Source organism: Saccopteryx leptura, chromosome 1 (genome assembly GCF_036850995.1).
Source record: "Saccopteryx leptura isolate mSacLep1 chromosome 1, mSacLep1_pri_phased_curated, whole genome shotgun sequence".
In the NCBI taxonomy this organism is placed as follows: domain Eukaryota; kingdom Metazoa; phylum Chordata; class Mammalia; order Chiroptera; family Emballonuridae; genus Saccopteryx; species Saccopteryx leptura.
Genome location: NC_089503.1, coordinates 176,439,470 through 176,458,745, shown reverse-complemented (window position 1 = coordinate 176,458,745; position 19,276 = coordinate 176,439,470). Strand labels below are relative to the sequence as shown.

The 19,276-nt window shown below is 42.7% G+C and overlaps 1 protein-coding gene across 2 annotated transcripts in view; it reads left to right on the top strand.

Moving 5' to 3' along the window:
• The window catches only part of ACBD3 (acyl-CoA binding domain containing 3), a 36,593-nt gene that overhangs the window by 13,496 nt on the left and 3,821 nt on the right, over positions 1 to 19,276 (top strand). The window contains exons 2-7 of one of the 2 annotated variants that reach the window (XM_066381382.1): positions 2,554 to 2,695; positions 3,341 to 3,481; positions 7,059 to 7,217; positions 8,966 to 9,140; positions 14,091 to 14,277; positions 17,152 to 17,436. In XM_066381382.1, the coding sequence (XP_066237479.1) occupies positions 2,554 to 2,695; positions 3,341 to 3,481; positions 7,059 to 7,217; positions 8,966 to 9,140; positions 14,091 to 14,277; positions 17,152 to 17,436 (1,089 nt within the window). The remainder of the gene's footprint in view (positions 1 to 2,553; positions 2,696 to 3,340; positions 3,482 to 7,058; positions 7,218 to 8,965; positions 9,141 to 14,090; positions 14,278 to 17,151; positions 17,437 to 19,276) is intronic. The other variant, XM_066381391.1, reaches the window with a different exon arrangement.

Sequence of the window (19,276 nt, the reverse complement as noted above, 5' to 3'; positions counted from 1 at the left end):
ACTATTAAGAAAGGAAAACTGTCAATTATAACCGTAAAATATCATAGATTGTAATACCCAGTCTGATTGTAGAGATGTAAAATTGATGAAATACGTTTTGTGTACTATGATTATATTTTATTTTCTGCAGCTTGCCTTTTTCACTTAGCAATATTTCCTTTACGTGTTTCATTTATGCCACAGTCGGAATATACCGGTTTATTTAGCTACTCCTTTGGTGATGAACTTCTTAAGTTCACAGTAACAAGCAAACAGTACCCCTTTGGTGATGAACTTCTTAAGTTCACAGTAACAAGCAAACAGTACCACAGTGACTATCCCTATGTCTGCCTCCTTCTGTGTATTTGTAAGTGCTTATCAAGGGGAGATAATGAGAATTGGAATTACTGGATCATAGAGCATGCACATTTATAGTTTTGAAATATATTGCCAAATTGCCCTCTATGATAACTATAACAGTTCATACTTTCAACACTAATATGTGAGAGTGGGTGCTTCAGATAATTGTTATTTAACTTTTTTTTTTTAACCTTTCGGACAGCAGATGGGGGTCTTGGTATTTAATGGTTTCAGTTTCCAATTCCTTGATTAGTGAGGTTGAGTATCTTGGAATAGTTTTCTCAGTTTCCTGAGTTATAACCTTTAACCCATATTCTTCTGTCAACGTCAGTGATTTTATTTTGATGATTGTGTGTACATGCATGAAATTTGTAAGCGGTATATACTACTTCTCTCTTTTTTTTTTTTTTTTTTTTTTTTGAAATTTGAAATTAGCCCTGGCCTGATAGCTTGCTTGCTTAGAGTATCGTTCTAGGTCACACAGGTTGCTGGTTCAATCCCGGTCAGGGCACATACAGGAATAGATTGATGTTCCTGTCTCACTCTCACCCCCTAAAAATATAATAAATAAAAATTAAGCCTGACCTGTGGTGGCACAGTGGATAAAGCGTTGGCCTGGAATGTTGAGGTCACCAGTTTGAAACCCTGGGCTTCCTTGGTCAAGGCACATATGGGAGTTGATGCTTCCTGCTCTTCCCCCCTTTTTCTCTCTCTCTCTCTCTCTTTCTCACTCTCCTGTCTCTAAAAATGAATAAATAAAATCTAAAAAAATAAAGAAAAAATAAGTTGAAATTAACCAACCAGTAATTAATGCTACCTAACTTATCAAAGAAGCAGAACTATTCTCTAGGGATTTCCCATTTTATTAGTACCCGGTTTCACACTACATTTGAATGTTGGTGGTAGTTAACGCTTTACAAGTCAAACTAGCAGAGCTAACCATAACATGAAGAAAGGAAAGGATCGAATAGTTATTACTAATAATAATACCTATTACCTCTGAAGTACCTGTGGACTCCTTTATTTATTTATTTATTTATTTATTTATTTATTTTTTTGTGGCACAGAGAGTCAGAGAGAGGGACAGACAGGAAGGGAGAGAGATGAGAAACATCAATCTTTGTTGCAGCTCCTTAGTTCATTGATTGATTTCTCATATGAGCCTTGAGGGAGGGGGGGCTACAGCAGACTGAGTGACCCCTTGCTCGAGCCAGCGACCTTGGGCTCAAGCTGGTGAGCCTTGTTCAAACCAGATGAGCCCGTGCTCAAGGTGGCAATCTCGGGGTCTGGAACCTGGGTCCTTCACGTCCCAGTCCGGCGCTCTATCCATTGTGTCACCACCTGGTCAGGCGACTCCTTACTTTATTGATGAATAACTTTTCAAAGTGTGTGTATGATCATATTAAAAGTGATTGATAAAAAATTATTTTTTTAAAAAAACTTAAAAAGTGATCGTTGAACGTGTTTAATGGGTATAAAAGATGTCAGTGGTACACCTGTGTGTGTGTGCCTGACTGTAGCTTAACAGATTGGTTTCTCTGTAGTAGTTTTAAACTAAATATTGGTACTTAACTTCATTTTTTAAAAAATTTTTCATTGATTTAGAGTGAGAGAGAGAAAGAGAAACATCAACTTGTTCCACTTAGTTTTTCCACTTAGTTGTGTACTCATTGGTTGCTTCTTGTATGTGCCCTGGCTAGGGATGGAACCAGCAATCTCAGTACACTGTGACAGTGCTCTATCCACTGAGTAACCTGGCCAGTGCTCCTCCCGGTGTGCCAAGGTCATGGGTTTCATTTTTGGTCAGGGCACGTATGAGAAGTAATCGATGAGTACACAACTAAATGGAACAACTAAGTTCATTTAGTTCATTTAGTTGAACTTTCCTCCTTCTCCCTCTCTCCCCCTCTTTCCTCTCTTTCCCCTCTTTCCCTCTCTTTCCCCCTCTCTCCTTTCTTCCCCTGCTCCTCCCCCTCCCCCCTCTCATTTCTTCCCTCTCTTCCTTTCTCCCCCTCCTTTCTCTCAATCAATGGGGGAAATTTTCAATCAAAATAAAGGCTATTAAAATTTAGTATTTGAAAAAACTCTCACTACAGTAGTGTTTCTGTCACAGGCAGTTTGTGACATACCTTATAGCAAAACTTCAGCATACAGTGCTGAAAATTATATATTATTCCAGTACTAATTAATTTTTTTGTTTTTCTTTTCTAACAGAAAAAGATGGCAAAGCGTTTCATCCAACTTATGAAGAAAAATTGAAGCTCGTAGCACTGCATAAGCAGGTTCTTATGGGTCCGTATAATCCAGACACTTGTCCTGAGGTTGGATTCTTTGATGTGTTGGGGAATGACAGGAGGTAAAAACAGTGTTTTGTTGTATAATTAATGTAATGAGAAATGTGTGGAAAATGGTACAAAGTAAATTGATTAAGAAGTAAATAGCTGGTTCATTAGTTTAGAAGTGAGACAAACGTTTTTGCTTACTGCTTCTGGAGCCTTCCGATGTTTATTTGTTTTTGGCTTGGGGATGTTTATAGCTAAATATTGTGGAAGGAGTTTATTCATCTGATTATGAACTAAGACAAGTGTAGCTTCATTTGAGTCTTCTTAATACCATAAAAGCAGCTATTTAAAATATGTAGTAATTGATTCCCTTATTGGCGCATATAGAGAGCTTTGACAAAAAAGAATATGTTGACTATTTTATTCACTGAAAGCTAAAGTATAAGTAAAACAGAACTTACCTACATTTTCGCTCTATAGAAATTATCAGCAATTGGTTAAATTTTAGTTTGTGAAGTAAGTTTGGACAGTACGTGGTATACCTAATTTAGTAAGTCAGTACATGGCGTTGACACTGAAGTTTTGAGCCTTTTGATTATATATAGTACAGTAATTCTTCATTTTAGTTATGATTGAGAATTGTTCATATTTAGGTTTCAGTGAAATCAAATTCTCATTTTCTTAAGAAAATAGGTAACTTTTCTTGTTATTCCTTACAGGAGAGAATGGGCAGCCCTGGGAAGTATGTCTAAAGAGGATGCCATGGTAGAGTTTGTCAAGCTTCTGAATAGGTGTTGCCATCTCTTTTCAACATATGTTGTATCCCACAAAATAGAGAAGGAAGAGCAAGAAAAAAAAAGGTGAAGTTTGAGGACACAGAACACTTTTATCCTTTTACAGCCCAGTATACTGATGCTTTTGCTTTATGGAGTGTTCTAGATCAGGTATCTAACTTCCCTAGGATCCCCAGTGATGACAATTGCTCAGATTCCCTGATGTGGGCAGATATTTATGAGTTTTGGGGGAGGGGAGCTTGCTGCCTCTGTCTGGCTATACCACCCATCCATTATGGCAGCATTCCTTTTGTGTCGTTACTCTAAATTTAGAGCAAGCACCATACATTTAACCACCCTCTCCTCCTAACCTCTGGTCTGAGACACCCTTTGCTGCTGTCTCCCTCAAGTTTCTAGAATATTCATACTCTGTATCATGGTTATCAATTACACTACATAGTAGGCCTTATATAGATATTCCATATTGGTATTGGCCTCCAGGTGCCTTATTCCTTATTTCCAGAGGCTGGAGGGGGAGCTGCTGAATGCGCTGTTTATATTTATGGGATTCTCTGTCATGGTTTTGAACACAGCAGAATTACAGTTAGCATCTTATTTATCTAGAGGTTTTATTTTCTCTTTTCTTTTTTTCCTGTCTTTCTTGCCTATCTTTTCTTTTTTTTCTTTTCTTTGTGTCTTGTGAGAGGAGGGGAGATAGAGAGACAGACGCCTGCATGCACCTTGACCAGAATCAATCTGTCAACTCCCATCTGGAGCCAATGCTCTGCCCATCTGGGGCCGCTGGCAATCAAACTATTTTTAGTGCCTAATGAGGAGGCTCAGCAGAGCCATCCTCAGCATCTGGGGCCAATGCGCTTGAATCGATTGAATCATGTCTGCGGGAGGGGAAGGGGGAAGGGAAAGTGGTGGAGAAGTAGGTGGTCACTTCTCCTGTGTGCCATGACTGGGAATCGAACCTGGGACTTCCACACACCTGATTGACACTCTCCTGATGAGCCAACTGGCCAGGGCCTGGTGGTTATATTTTCAGTAACTTTGACTAAATTTTCTATGTAATAAAAATGATGCTATAAAACCAATTTTTCCCCCAGATTATATTACACTTACTTTAGAAACAGTTGATTATCTGAAATCTCACCTTAACCGGATTGGAAATAATAGATGAAAGAGAAAAATAGCCTGATATGAGGGAGAAGCCAGAAGCCATGAAAAGTAGACACAAGAATTAAAGAAGTGTGGCAGTCAGGGGCCATTTAATGTAAGGGTAAACTTCTCCATCACTGTATTATGACACATATTTTTTATGTTTGTAGTTGTAATAACTCCTAAGTCATCAAAAGACAGGGCACTAGATATAATTTATTCCTGTTTAAGAGGATAGGAAGTAGCTTAATATATTTTCAAAAGTTATTTTTAAAGTTCCTTTTTATTTTTTTATTTGAATTTTAAAATTTTTATTTATTGATTTTAGCAAGAGAGGAAGGGAGGGAGAGAGATAGGAACAACTATCTTTTCCTGCATGTGCCCTGACCAGGGATCAAACTGGCAACCCCTGTGCTTTGAGACAAGTCTCTAACTAACTGAACTATTCAGTCAGGGCTTCAAGTTCCTTTTTAATGATAAATGGAATATATAAATTACTATTCAACATATAAAACTGAATTTTTAAAAAAAAAATATACTTCTGTCGTGAGATGAAGTTTATATAGAATTCTTTTAAAGCAGTTAAAGACTAGACTTCCTCTATCCTAAAGCTGAAGCTCTGGCTTGTGGAACATCTTGCCCTGTGTACTAGCTGTGAAACATTAAAAGTAGGTCATGGTATTACTATATTTTGAACCTTGGCTGTTATCAAGTGTGTTGTTAATTACTCAATGAGAGTTTGCGGGGAAAAGGAGGGTAACCCACAAGCTCATGGTAGGACCAAGAAATAGTGTCTTCAACTGGCTGGATAGCTCGGTTGGGTAGAGCATTGTCTCCAAGCACAGGTGTTGCCGGTTCAATCCAGGTCAGGGCACATACAAGAACAGATTGATGTGGTCCTGGCTGGTTGGCTCAGTGGTAGAGCATCAGCCTGGTGTGCGGGGGACCCGGGTTCGATTCCCGGCCAGGGCACATAGGAGAAGCGCCCATTTGCTTCTCCACCCCCCCCCTTCCTCTCTGTCTCTCTCTTCCCCTCCCACAGCCAAGGCTCCATTGGAGCAAAGATGGCCTGGGCGCTGGGGATGGCTCCTTGGCCTCTGCCCCAGGCGCTAGAGTGGCTCTGGTCTCGGCAGAGCGACGCCCCGGAGGTCGGGCGCATGCGGGAGTCTGTCTGACTGTCTCTCCCCGTTTCCAGCTTCAGAGAAATACCAAAAAAAAAAAAAAAAAAAGAACAGATTGATGTTTTTGTCTGTCTCTTTCTCTGTCTGTCCGTCCCCCATTCTCTCTCTGAAATCAATTTATAAAAAGAAAAAATAGCCTGGCCTGTGGTGGCACAGTGGATCAAGCGTCGACCTGGAATGCTGAGGTCACTGGTTCAAAATCCTGGGCTTGCCTGGTCAAGGCACATTTGGGAGTTGATGCTTCCTGCTCCCCTCCCCCCTTCTCTCTCTCTCTCTCTCTCCCCCCTCTAAAATGAATGAATGAATAAATAAATAAATATATAAATAAAAATAAAAATCTTCTAAAAAAAAGAAAAGAAATAGTGTCTTTTCTGATAATCCTCAGAAACCTCTTTCATCCTAGCTCCAGCCTCCCTGGACTCTGCACTGCACTTTGGCATGAATGGCAGCTGTTTCTAGAGCCAAGTCTCTCCTCCCTTAGGTAGGGGGGTGAGGGGTGAGACCTTGAAAAGGGCTGCACCCTGATTTCCAAGTATGCTTTTCTTTATTACACTAAAAGGTTCACAGTTATTTTTAATTTCAGAAATAATACATAAATGTATACAGTATAAATTATTGCCATATATGAAGCACAAACTGAAAACCTTCCTTCCCACCTTTCCTTTAATCTCAATCTTCTCTCCATAGGTCATTGACACGTGTAAGATGTGTTTTTCCAGACCTTTTTCTGTGTCTTTACCTGCTTTTTACATTAAATATGTTTAATGTCTTGACATATTAGACCATTTCTAGCTTTCTCTTATGACTGCATGGCATTTCAGCGTGGATCATTCATTTCTCTATGAATCTGTTGACTGCTTATTCTTTCCAGCACAGTGTTAAGCCCGGAGAATGTAGTGGTGTGAGATAGGCTGTTTCTGCCCTTAAGTAGCATGTACTTTCATGGGAAAGGCAGATGTATTGCTGAATTTATCACACAACTTTAATTGCAATTACAGCAAGTAGCGTGAAGGAAAAGCTTGTGGTGCTGTGAGCATATATTAGAAGGAAACCTTAGGGCATGGGTGCATCAGCATGATTGGAGTTGTATCTTACTGATGGACACCTTTTTCTATTGCTGTGCAACAGTAATTCTTGCCCTGATCTTGTATATTGTATGATTAACTCTATATGATAAGTATACATTTGAGATTTTGATAATAGTATCACATGGTTCTCAGAAAAAAGTTATGTCAGTTTTCACTGTGAAATGAAGCCTTGAGTGATTTTTAAGCAGGATTCTTTGTATAGGACTCATTCACTCTGTCCTGTGTTTGTAGGAAGGAAGAGGAGGAGCGAAGGCGGCGTGAAGAGGAAGAGAGAGAACGCCTGCAAAAGGAGGAAGAGAAACGCAGGAGAGAAGAAGAAGAAAGGCTCAGACAGGAGGAAGAGGAGAGGAGGCGACTAGAAGAAGAGAGACTTCGATTGGAGCAGCAAAAGTGAGCTTGTCCTGTGGCTTATGTGTATGAGTGGGAAGTGTGCTGCCACACTGCTGGGACCTGATTCTTGACCACATGTGCCTTAGAATAACTTCTGATTTGTGTAACTGGGAGGTAGACCAACAGTAGCTACTCTCCATTTATACTAATAATATGTTACCAAAGAGGACCTCATCTTAAGCATCGCCGGGTTGCAAAGAGAATATGAGTGTACTGGAAGAGTTTGGGACTCGCTCCCAGAGCGCAGGGACTAGAACAGTTCCTGAGGTAGCTTGTGTGCTCCCTGCCTCCAAGTCCACGTGATCTCTTGTCTTTGCTTCTCAGCTTATGTCTCAGTCTCCGTCTTCCTGTTCTCTGCAAAATGTCGCTGTCACTTTGGCATACATGGGCTAGTCCAGCCTGGATTTAGGTGCCTTTTGTTTTCATGCATCTGACCAAGACTGGTTGGAATCTGAGAGACCTGGTTTCAGAATCCCTGGCCAGGGAATCTAGTTGGTTTAGCCCATGTTGGGTGTCCTCTAGTACAGGACTTAGGAGCTAAAACTGTTTCTTAGTAAGGGCTGGGAGAGCAACTGTGTCAGAAGCTACTGGTTTTTCAAGAGGGAGCTACAGATATAAGGAGGAAGGGACTGACACCCATAAAACACAGTGAGAAGAGGTACTGGGGTCCTAGGGGTGGTATGGCAAATGGATTAAACCAGAGAACATTAGAGTCCTTGGATTTCTCCTCATTTATTTCTGAGTTGTTCCTCAGAAAAGCTTCCAACCAGCCCAGGACCTCATTTTGCTTTGGAGAGAGATTATGACTACTACCCTCACGGGGAGCGGGTGTCATGCTCTGTTCAGGAATCTGTGAGACTTTGCGTTGTTATTTATCTATTAATAGATGGCTTTGAGATCTCCTAAGTTGGTTATATAACTTAAGCATGTGGTTCCTCGGTGACAAAAAATAGGGTTGTAATAGTTTACAGAAATTAGTATCTTTAAACCAAGCATGCCAGATATTATTTTCAATGTTCCTTTTTAAGGCTGGCTTTAAATTAAATGCCAAGGACCCTCAAATTTTCACTAGCTTTATTTATACTTACCAGGGCCACCTATAACATCTTTTAGCTCTTCTGCCTCTTACTGCTTTTCATGTGTTCGGTAGGGAAGCTATGGCCCACAGCTGACTGCCTGAGATGGCAGTCCATCCTCTTACAGCATCATGGTTAGAATACTTGGGCTAGAGCCAGTCCGCCTAGGCTAAGTCCTGACTCTGCCATCTATTGGTAGGGTGATCTCGGGCATGTTACTAACGCTGCCATTCCTCCTTTGTAAACCCCAGCCTCCAAGGGTGGGTCAGTACATGGAAGTGCCCTGGGCTCTGCCTGAAACAGTGAGGGCTCATAAATGTTCACAACTGTGATTATGATGATGATGATGAGTTTATTCTCTTTCCATCCCAACTTGCCCTGGAAGCCCTAAATAAAAAAATTGAGACCAAGTTTATTTTCTTAAATCTGGGCCTGGGACACATGCTCATTGGTATACATTACTAGCTTAGTCATTTGAATGTACTGGGATGACATTGGTTCGCAAAACCACACAGATTTCAAGACAGCACCATCTGCACACTGCATTGTGTTAATACCTAGCTTAGTCATTTTTAAGAGTTATAAACTATAAGAATAAGTAACAAGGACATTTTATTTTGTCATGACCAATCTCCTGTAGTCAGACTAGTATATATGTTTTAATGTTTTTAGGCAGCAGATAATGGCAGCGTTAAACTCGCAGACTGCCGTGCAGTTCCAGCAGTACGCAGCCCAGCAGTATCCAGGGAACTACGAACAGCAGCAGATTCTCATCCGCCAGTTGCAGGAGCAGCACTATCAGCAGTATATGCAGCAGTTGTACCAAGTCCAGCTTGCACAGCAACAGGTATGATAGACAATTCAGCAGTCAGCCTTAGAGAGGGTTTTTAGTTTCACTGGAACCCAAGTTCTTTTTTAACAGTTGCTAATGAATTTTGCATTAGCCTCTCAGGTATAAAGTAACTTTTAGGTGACCTTTATTAAGGGAGACTTTAGTGTTGCACTGACAATTATGAAAGAAAATATAGGATCCTGAAACAGTAGATGAAATGGCCGCTATTATATTTTCCTAGGTATATTTGGGAATTGTGTGGACCAAGTGTCATTCCAGTGAGTCTGAAGTAGATTGTCATAGTGGTCCAGGAACTAGGAGGACTTGGGTAACTGGCATTTGTTCAAGGATGTCCTTCAGGCAGTGTAGTGTCATAGGCCCAGACAGGTTAGACTGTCGGCTGGTTCTGCAGTGCTGGCTTGGGTCCATCTTGACTTTCGTGTTAAGTACAGTAGCTAGACAGTGTTTCCCTACGACACATTGGTGGTCCTCTTCCACCTCCTCCACATTGGTGGTCCTACCCCCAAATAGTTTGCTTCCATATGTGAATAGGTAGTTTAGGGGAAAGAACGTGGGACCAGTATCAGAAAACACTTGGATTCTATCTTGGCTTTGCCATTGTTTTGTTTGACCTCGGACAAGTTACCTACTGCTCTGATTTTTCTGCCTTTCGCCCAGTCAGTAAGAGTGGGTTAGGAAATTCTGGTACCTGTTCTGTTAACTTCACAGGACCATCAGAAGAATAAAATAAGGAAATAACTACTCTGTGGAAGTGTTTTATACATTTCAAAGGTAACTGATAATACCTTTTTTTTATATCTTACAGAGGCATAAAATGCTTCTCTAAACTTAATCTAGCTAAGTTACTTATTAGGTAATTTTCACTTTTAAAGCGGTTACCACTTGTCAAAAAATCTGAGTGAAGAAAAGTGTCATCTTGCCCTGGCCAGTTGGCTCAGTGGTAGAGCCTGGTGTGTGGATGTCCCGGGTTTGATTCCCAGTCAGGGCACACAGAAGAAACTACAATCTGCTTCTCCACCCCTCTCCCTCCCTTTCTCTCTCTCCCCCTCCTGCAGCCATGGCTCAACTGGTTCCAGCAAGCTGGTTATGGGCGCTGAGGATGGCTCCATGACCTCTGCCTCAAGTGCTAAAAAAAAATGGCACAGTTGCTGAGAGCAATGGAGCAATGGTCCCAGATGAGCACACCTAGTGGGTTGCTGGGTGGATCCCGGTTAGGGAGCGTGCGGGAATCTGTCTCTGCCTCCTCTCCTCTCACAAACAAACAAACAAACAAATAAATAAGAAAAGTGTCATTTATTAGTTGCTCAACATTTCTTGTTAGATGAAGTAATCTTGTTGTTTTTCCAAGCTCTTTATAAATTCCTTGAAAATTAAGGCTCTTACCTTTTCCCCTGAGTCTTTAACATTAGTGATCAGTTCAAAAGCATTGCTGGGTTTGTGTGACCAAAGAGAAGAAGAAATGGATCAGGATGTCACCTCAGAGCTTATTCAAGTTAATGGGGTATTTTTGAGGGATTTCTTTCCTGTCGTTTAAAGCCTGTTTCTACATTAACATATCACTCCCTTTTTTCTGCTTTTTTGATGGACATTGACATGATTTTTTAAAATAAGATAGCTCTAGTACATTGTCCTGTCCATTGGTTGCTATCACTTAATGAGAACAAAGTTGCCTGACCTATGGTGGCACGGTGGATAAAGCGTTGACCTGGAAAGATGAAGTTGCCAGTTTGAAACCCTGGGCTTGCCTCGTCAAGGCACATGGGAGTTGATGCTTCCTGCTCCTCCCTCCTCTCTCTCTCTTCTCTCTGAAATGAATAAATAAAATCTTTAAAAATAAATAAATAAAAATTAAATGAGAACAAAGTCAAGTAGGGCAAAGCCAAGAAGCTTTGAAACATAACTGGAAAGCCATAGTTTAGATTACAGTGCATAGCCTGGGTTTGTCAAGTTGATTGGTTGTCTCTGGAGAGAGAGAAGAAAAGGGACGTCAGCCCTGTTAAGTGTTACTTTTTATATAAATACTGAACAAAATGACAAAATGGGAACGTCTTGTTAATTTGGGGGTGTAGTTACATAAGTGTTTGTTACATTGTTCCTATACCTTTCTGTGCTTTTAAAAACTTCCCAAAATACAAAAGAGAGATTATATATGTGAATAATTACTATCTATTACCTGTAATTGATGCATATTCATGGGCAGTGTAGTCCCAGGGAAAGGAGTTTCTGCTAGGGAATTTCAAGAAAGACTTAGTGGGGAGGGACTCTTATTAGACCAGTTCATCGATAGAAATGCTTTTTTTGCTCTCCTGTCATACAGTGAATGTTCTGAGTGTGCTGACTTTTTTGGGTTGTGTGCACTTTTTTTGGAAACTGGTACTCTTTATAGAAAACACACGTGGAAATCTAGGCCTCAGAAGAAGGTATTTTACAATCTTAAGTGTGTTACTAGCCTGCACTACAGCAGAGAGAGGTGTTGCTGTTTAAGTAATTAGTTTGTAAATAAGTTAAATGAAGTGTGTATACAGATATGCCAAAATATGTCATTATCACTAAACCATGAGATTACAAAGGTTTTTTTCCACGGTTTTTTTTTTTGTTTTTTTTTTTGTATTTTTCTGAAGCTGGAAACAGGGAGGCAGTCAGACAGACTCCCGCATGCGCCCGACCGGGATCCACCCGGCCCAGCGCCCGGGCCATCTTTTGCTCCAATGGAGCCTCGGCTGCGGGAGGGGAAGAGAGAGACAGAGAGGAAGGAGAGGGGGAGGGGTGGAGAAGCAGATGGGCGCTTCTCCTGTGTGCCCTGGCCGGGAATCGAACCCGGGACTTCCGCACGCCAGGCCGACGCTCTACCACTGAGCCAACCAGCCAGGGCCAATATTTTTTAACTATTGTAAGCATATCCTCATTTATATTTAAAGAGTAATGCTTACATGCCCAACTATGCATCAGCACTAGAATGGATAAATGAATTTTGTATTTTCACAATGGAATATTCTATAGCAATGCAAACCAATAAAATGCAATTAATTGTGACCTTGTAGATGAAACGTCACAAAAATAATGTTGAGTGAAAGAAGCCAAACATCAAAAAGAGCATATATTATACAACTCAATGTATGTGAAGGTCAAAAGTAGACAAAAACGCCTGACCAGGTGGTGGCGCAGTGGATAGAGCGTCGGACTGGGATGCGGAAGGACCCAGGTTCGAGACCCCGAGGTCACCAGCTTGAGCGCGGGCTCATCTGGCTTGAGCAAGAGCTCGCCAGCTTGGACCCAAGGTCCCTGGCTCCAGCAGGGGGTTACTCGGTTTGCTGAAGGCCCACGGTCAAGGCACATGAGAGAAAGCAATCAATGAACAACTAAGAAGTCGCAACAAACTGATGATTGATGCTTCTCATCTCTCTCCATTCCTGTCTGTCTGTCCCTGTCTATCTCTGCCTCTGTAAAAAAAAAAAAAAAAGATTTCCTTCTTTAAAAAGTAGACAAAGGCCCTGGCTGGTTGGCTCAGTGGTAGAGCATCAGCCTGGCGTGCGGAAGTCCCGGGTTCGATTCCCGGCCAGGGCACACAGGAGAAGCGCCCATCTGCTTCTCCACCCCTCCCCCTCTCCTTCCTCTCTGTCTCTCTCTTCCCCTCCCGCAGCCAGGCTCCATTGGAGCAAAGATGGCCGGGGCGCTGGGAATGGCTCCTTGGCCTCTGCCCCAGACGCTAGAGTGGCTCTGGTTGCAACAGAGCATCGCCCCCTGGTGGGCAGAGCGTCGCCCCCTGGTGGGTGTGCCGGGTGGATCCCGGTCGGGCGCATGCGGGAGTCTGTCTGACTGTCTCTCCCGGTTTCCAGCTTCAGAAAAATATAAAAAAAAAAAAAAAAAAAGGAGACAAAAACGTCTCTGGTGTTACAAGACAGAATTGTTGTTCCCTTGGTGGGGAGGGGCGTGTAGAAAGGACCACCAGGGACAGTTCTGGGATGTAGCTAATGTCTTGATCTGGTTGTTGGTTACATGGGTGTGTTTGATTTATGAAAATTGATCAAGCTGCACATTTGTGATGTGTATACTTTTCTATATGTGTGTTATAATGTCAATTTAAAGTTTTTCCCAGTTAGTAAGGTTACTTTGGTATTTCTAGTAGTAGTTATATCTATCCTCTTGATAAAAGAGAGAGATATCCCAAAATACTTGTCCTTTGGATTTATAATGTATTTACTCTCCCATTTTGACTCAGAGGACATTTTATTTCATGTTTATGAATATACATATTTTAATCATACATATTTTCATTGAGAAAGTATTTTGAGTTCAAGATCCATTTTATAAGCCTATTTAAATTAGACCAAAATATTTTACATGATTCACAGTTTTCAGTTTACTTGTGGTAAGAATTTTTCTTTATACAGTTCACAGTGAGTACTTCATTTGTTAATTTTTATACATATTTGATTTGTTGGTTACTTTGGAGGCCAGTATCAGATTTTACCAATAATAGTTTTTGCCTTTGTGAATTTTCTTCTGTGCCCATTTATTTCTACCAAGTTTCCTTTCCTGATTCAAAATTTGTGTATCTGAATTTTATCAAGAAGATTTTCTTATGTCAATTTTAACAGATGTTACTGGGTTCAGTTTTTACTCTTAATAATTTTATTTTGGGTTGATTATTTCTACCTACTTTAATTTTGCCTCATTAATTTTTCTAGTGATCCTCAGGTAACAAAAATGTGATTCTCAGTCACAGTTTTTCATTCATGTGGATTTTTTCTGTATCACTTTTAGTTGTTGGTTAGATATTGTACTATTAATATTCATTATAGATAGGGTGAAACTGCCAAAGTTTATTAGTAATTTCTTAGTGCTCTAGTAGGGTAAAAACATGGGTCAGCATTCATTCCAGGGCAAATGTCTTATCTGTTAGCCTTCCTGGTCAGCATATCTTTACTTTTTCTTGACTTGTAGGCAGCATTACAAAAACAACAGGAAGTAGCAGTAGCTGGGGCTTCCTTGCCTACATCATCAAAAGTGAATGCAGCTGTACCAAGTGATATGGTGTCGGTTAATGGACAGGCCAAAACCCACACTGACAACTCTGAAAAAGAGCTTGAACCAGAAGCTGCAGAAGAAGTCCTGGAGAATGGACCAAAAGGTATGAAATTCAGATGTTGTAATTCAGACTTCATGAAAAGTCAAAGTCAAGAAGTCAGGTTAACTAACATCTAGGAGCAATTACATATTTGCAAGAGTTGATTGTGTTTTCACTCTTTTAGTCTGAATCTGATGCTTCTGGTAACCCTTAGAATAGTGTAGAAAAGCAAATCAGATGTCTGTTGGACACTTTGAGTTGTCTTATTTATTGGTTGTTGCTGTGTGACAGATTGCACCCAAATCTAGCAGCTTAAAATAGTAAAAACATTTATTACCTTGTGCAGTTTCTGTAGGTCAGAATTCAGGAGCAGCTTGGCTAAACTGCTCATGAGGTTGCAGTTGAGATGTTGGCTGGGACTGTAATCACATGAAGGCTTGACTGGGACCAGAGACTCTGCTTTGGAAAGAGTTCCCTCACCTGACTGGCCAGTTCAGGCTGGCTGTTGGCAGGAGGTCTCAGTTCTTCCCCAGTGAAGCCTCTCCATAGAGCTGCTTGAGTGCCCTCAACACAGTGGCTAGCTTCCTCCAGAGCAGGGATCTGAGAGTGAACAAAGCTGAAGTGGCAGTGTCTTTTATGCCCTAACTTTGGAAGTACCACGTCAGCATTTCTGCTGCATGCTATTGGTCATACATACCAACCCTGATACATTTGGGTGGTGACCTCACAAACACATGTATAACTGGAGGTGAGGATTGCTGGGAACCATCTTGGAGGCTGGCTACCATTTATAACAGTGTGTTTTTTTAGACTAAAATACCATGTTACCCAGATCACTTAGAATTTTCAGAGGTCTACTAGCTTTTCATAGACAACTTACTTGTTCATTCAACAATTGGTTGAAGATTTCTGTGTGCTAGGAGTACAGTGGTGAGGCAGAACAACATGCCTAAATGTAGACTGTGGCTGTGATGAGTACTGTGATGGAGAGAGAGGCACATTGTAGAGTGAGAGCATGTAATATAGGGGCTGTAACCACTCAGAGGTCACCAGAGGCTTTCCTGGGGGTCAGCTGAGCTGTGAAATCTGAAGCAGGGTAAGAGCTCAGTAAGAGGGAAAAGTGCTTCATGATCAGAGATGGTGGCTGCAGAGATCTTTTCTGTCCTTTTTTTTTTTTTTTGTATTTTTCTGAAGCTGGAAACAGGCAGTCAGACAGACTCCCGCATGTGCCCGACCGGGATCCACCCGGCGCGCCCACCAGGGGGCGATGCTTTGCCCATTGGGGCGTCGTTCTGTTGCGACCAGAGCCACTCTAGTGCCTGGGGCAGAGGCCAAGGAGCCATCCCCAGCGCCCGGGCCATCTTTTGCTCCAATGGAGCCTTGGCTGCGGGAGGGGAAGAGAGAGACAGAGAGGAAGGAAAGGGGGAGGGGTGGAGAAGCAGATGGGCGCCTCTCCTGTGTGCCCTGGCCGGGAATCGAACCCGGGACTTCCGCACACCAGGTCGACACTCTACCACTGAGCCAACCGGCCAGGGCCTTCCCTGGCCAAAAATAGTTTCAGGAAAGACCTTGAAATGCTTTGGCTTACACCTCCCCTTTTTTTTTCTTTTCTTATTAACAGCTTATCAATATTTTCTTTCTTTTTTTTTTTTTTTTACAGAGACAGAGAGAGAGTCAGAGAGAGGGATAGATAGGGACAGAGAGACAGGAATGGAGAGAGATGAGAAGCATCAATCATCAGTTTTTCGTTGCAACACCTTAGTTGTTCATTGATTGCTTTCTCATATGTTCCTTGACTGTGGGCCTTCAGTAGACCAAGTAACCCCTTGCTCAAGCCAGCGACCTTGGTTTCAAGCTGGCGACCTCGGGGTCTCGAACCTGGGTCCTCCACATCCCAGTCCGACGCTCTATCCACTGTGCTACCACCCGGTCAGGCGCTTATCAATATTTTCAAGTGAATATTTGTCTAAAGCTCTGTGAGTAACTGGAAAACCCATTGAGTAGTCCAGTGCACGTAGGTACTGCTCAGGAACAAAACTTGATTCCTTTTTACTGAGTCCCTAGCTGTTCCAGTTCTGTCCGAGTTCTTCTGTTTCTTTGAGTTCCTTTAGAATAAACAGCTCCTGGAACTTTGGGGTACTGAGAGGTCAAGACTTTTCCAACAGAGAGTCTGAAGTCAAAGCCCAGCTTTCTTTGTCCACATCCAAAAATGAATTTACTTCTAAGTCCAGATCTTTTTTTTTATATAGATAGAATTAAAAACTGAAAAACTGCCTGACCAGGTGGTGGTACAGTGGATAGAGCGTCAGACTGGGATGCGGAAGGACCCAGGTTCGAGACCCCGAGGTCGCCAGCTTGAGCGCTGGCTCATTTGGCTTGAGCAAAGAGCTCGCCAGCTTGGACCCAAGGTCGCTGGCTCCAGCAGGGGATTACTCGGTCTGATGAAGGCCCGCAGTCAGGGCACATATGAGAAAGCAATCAATGAACAACTAAGAAGTCGCAATGCGCAACGAGAAACTGATGATTGATGCTTCTCATCTCTCTCCGTTCCTGTCTGTCTGTCCCTGTCTATCTCTGCCTCTGTAAAAAAAAAACACACACACAAAAAAAACTGAAAAACCTTCAACTGGGAAGTTTCCAAGGGCATTCTTAAATCCTTATATGTAACTAGAGTGTTGAAAACAAATCACTGGTAAGATATTACAGATCACATGTCTTACTTTAAGTGGTATGATGACCGCTGAACACATGTGATACTGTTCAGTAACTTTGGGGGAGACCTTCACAGGGAGGCTTTTACGTTCCTCTGAGTCCTTGATCTGGGGTAGATCATGTTGCACTTGGTTGCATTAGTGAGGCTGGGTGGGCAGTTCTGCCCAGATGGTGTTGACCGCAGGTGAAGGCTCATCCTCTGTAGTTTTTAATTCCCATTTTCAGAATCTCTTCCAGTAATCGCAGCTCCTTCCATGTGGACACGACCCCAGATCAAAGACTTTAAAGAGAAGATTCGGCAGGATGCAGATTCTGTGATTACAGTGGGCCGAGGGGAAGTGGTCACCGTTCGAGTACCCACCCATGAAGAAGGATCATATCTCTTTTGGGAATTTGCTACAGACAGTTATGACATTGGGTTTGGTGTATATTTTGAATGGACAGACTCTCCAAACACAGCTGTCAGCGTGCATGTCAGTGAGTCCAGCGATGACGACGAGGAGGACGAAGGTAGAGCCATTGGTCCATATTCAGTAGCTGCTGAGTTGTGTGTTGTCAAAAATGGCAGCAGCCCTGGCTGGTTGGCTCAGTGGTAGAGCGTCGGCCTGGCGTGTAGAAGTCCCGGGTTCGATTCCTGGCCAGGGCACACAAGAGAAGCGCCCATCTGCTTCTCCACCCCTCCCCCTCTCCTTCCTCTCTGTCTCTCTCTTCCCCTCCCGCATCCAAGGCTCCACTGGAGCATAGATGGCCCGGGCGCTGGGGATGGCTCCTTGGCCTTTGCCCCAGGCGCTAGAGTGGCTCTGGTCGCAACAGAGGGATGCCCCGGAGGGGCAGAGCATCGCCCCCTGGTGGGCAGAGCGTCGCCCCCTGGTGGGCATGCTGGGTGGATCCCGGTCGGGCGCATGTGGGAGTCTGTCTGACTGTGTCTCCCCGTTTCCGGCTTCAGAAAAATACAGGGGGAAAAAAAAATGGCAGCAGTTCAGCCTGACTAGGCGGTGGTACAGTGGATAGAGCGTCAAACTGGGACACAGAGGACCCAGGTTCAAAATCCCGAGGTCACTGGCTCATCTGGCTTGAGCACAAGCTCACCAGCTTGAGCACAGGGTTGCTGGCTTAAGCCCAAGGTTGCTGGCATGAGCAAGGGATCATAGACATGACCCTATGGTCGCTGGCTTGAGCCCAAGGTTGCTGGCTTGAACAAGGGGTCACTCACTCTGCTGCAAACCCCCAGTCAAGGCACATATGAGAAAGCAATCAATGAACAACTAAGGAGACTAAGGAGCTGCAGTGAAGAATTGATGCTTCTCATCTCTCTCCTTCCTGCCTGCCCCTATCTGTGTCTCTCTCTGTCTCTGTCACACATAAAAAAAGGCGGAAGTTCAGAGGTCATCAGCCTTATGCTTTCTGATGACCACCTCTCGGGCAGGGAAGACTCTCTTCATGAGTGAGGCCTTGGGCTGGATAGTCTATAGAGAGGCCAGCCTCCTGTAGGGGACTGGTGCCTGAAGATGAATATTTTTGAATGCCAAGTTCTGTTTGGCCATTTGTTTTCTGAATACTATTTTACTTCCAGCCTTTTGTGTTTGAAAAGCTAAATGTACAAGGTCATTTTGAAAAAAAAAATTTTTTTTTAATTTATTTATTGATTTTAGAGAGAGAGGAAGAGAGGGAAAGAGATAGCAACATCCATCTGCTCCTTTATGTGTCCTCACTGGGGATCAGACTGGCACCCCTGGCGTATGAGGATGCTGCTCTAACCAACCAAGCTATCCTGCCAGGGCTGAAAAAATTTAAAGGAACAAGCAAGAAATTCTGTCTAGGAAGGGAAGTGTTTGTACATGTGCACAAAGTATTATACTTCTGAAGAGCTTGATAAATAATTGAGAAGAATTCTCTGTCCAGAGGAGATAATGAATTTCTCCTGGCTTGCCTGCTGGAGAGCTTCTAAAAGGAGGTTACTTCCTAGTCTGAGATCTCAGCTGTTTCCATTTCTGGGTTAGTGCTGTTGGGAGGAGCACTGGTAAAAATGGCTGGGGTCCATGGACCTGCCTAGAAGTGAGAACCCTGACATCCTGAACCTAATCTATAATACCTCTCAAATGGAAAATGGCAAGTTGTATCTCTGTGCCATTTCGAACCTTAAAACAATTTGCAGCTAAAAAGTAAAAATCCTCTGTATCAACAGTAACCACAGTGAACATTTATTGCACCCATGAATTGTTTGCTAGGAGCGAGCACAACTTTCTCTTGTTGGAAGATGTAGCTCACAAACTGCATTGGGTGGTCCATATGCATACGCCTCCTATGGAGGTTGCTGAGCCAGCATGTCTTGTCCACAGTGTGGTTTATG